Raw genomic sequence first — 1067 nt, 5'->3', positions numbered from 1 at the left:
CTGTGGTTCAGTGGTCGACGACGGCGGCTCCATCTGCTTTATGCCTGACTTAATCCATCTCTGCACAATGCTACTGAATAAAGAACAGCAGTGGAAGAAGTTGAAGTTTGAAAGCTGCTGCTAACTTCTCCTGCTGTGTTACCAGAGCGATACCTTCACATTTGAACGGACTGAACCGTGTCACCTTGACTGACTGAAGTTTTCTGCTCACTGTTGCTTTGAGGAGGAGCTGTTTTGGTTCGGTCCTGAGGTTGGACAATGTCCTCAATTGTCTTCCTGAGCCCATTCTGGGACACTGACACTGACCCATCCAGCGTCTCCTCTCTAGACCACTGAGGACCAATCATATGAGTAGGATGGCTCACTGACTTCCTGCTGCTGTCGACTGAGGAGATCAGAGCAAATCAAACATCAGAACAATCTCAGCCCGAACACCTTTCCTCCCGTGACTGTAAACGCTTCGTGTTTCTCACAGTTTGGGCAGAAATCCTCATCAGAGCGATCAGGACAGTGCTGCTTCCCATCGCAGGTGTAGGTGATGTCGATACAGCAGCCGTCGTCACACCTGAACTGGTAGTTTGAACAATGACCAGTGCAAACTGTGAACACAAATAATCAAATAAACATGAACCTAAAAAGAGGCAAAAGCCATGAGAACACTTTTCCATAGCCCAAAATTAACTTCACGTTAGCTTGAGGACAGGTGCATTAACCTCACCTTCTGCCTGGTGTTTCGGGGGCAGGACCGTGACGGAGACGTTGTCTGAACTCTTTTGTCCAGCCATGTCAGTGACCGTCATCTGGAAGGTGTAAACTCCCTCCTGCAGACCACTGATTTTCAACAGCCCTGGGTGGGTCACCTTCGACACACATGGAACCAAATATGACTGAGGCTTCATGGAAATGAATGAGAGGCGATACATGTGTAGTTGTGTATTATATCTGATCCTGTTGAGAAGGAAACCTGTCATCACTGTTGGACCTAAAAGGCATTTTTTTTAGTGGTTTCTGTGAGAATCCATTAGCTTCTGTGGTTCAAGAAAGATTTCCATTTGGTTGGTTCAAAA

The 1067-nt window shown here is 46.9% G+C and overlaps 1 protein-coding gene across 1 annotated transcript; it reads right to left on the bottom strand.

Moving 5' to 3' along the window:
- Positions 1-6: 6 nt before the first annotated feature.
- On the bottom strand, positions 7-1048 carry LOC103399213 (low-density lipoprotein receptor-related protein 4-like). Its single transcript, XM_008337935.3, has 3 exons — positions 719-1048; positions 474-599; positions 7-385 (listed from the first exon to the last, which is right to left on the bottom strand). Exons 1-3 carry the CDS (start codon positions 969-971, stop codon positions 156-158), a joined length of 609 nt encoding a protein of 202 aa, XP_008336157.1. The 5' UTR covers positions 972-1048; the 3' UTR covers positions 7-155.
- Positions 1049-1067: the final 19 nt, after the last annotated feature.

The sequence above is a fragment of the Cynoglossus semilaevis genome, unplaced genomic scaffold (genome assembly GCF_000523025.1).
Source record: "Cynoglossus semilaevis isolate Cse_v1.0 unplaced genomic scaffold, Cse_v1.0 C19135786, whole genome shotgun sequence".
Taxonomy (NCBI): Eukaryota; Metazoa; Chordata; class Actinopteri; order Pleuronectiformes; family Cynoglossidae; genus Cynoglossus; species Cynoglossus semilaevis.
The sequence above is the reverse complement of the archived record's forward strand: the minus strand, read 5'-3'. Positions and strand labels throughout refer to the sequence as shown.

Excerpts from the sequence above, each read along its gene's own strand:
- LOC103399213 (XM_008337935.3), bottom strand. The coding sequence starts at position 971 with ATGACAGGTTTCCTTCTCAACAGGATCAGATATAATACACAACTACAC. Across the intron at positions 600-718 it reads CCCGAAACACCAGGCAGAAG|TTTGCACTGGTCATTGTTCA; the intron begins GTGAGGTTAATG and ends TTGTGTTCACAG. Across the intron at positions 386-473 it reads TGAGGATTTCTGCCCAAACT|TCGACAGCAGCAGGAAGTCA; the intron begins GTGAGAAACACG and ends TGATCTCCTCAG.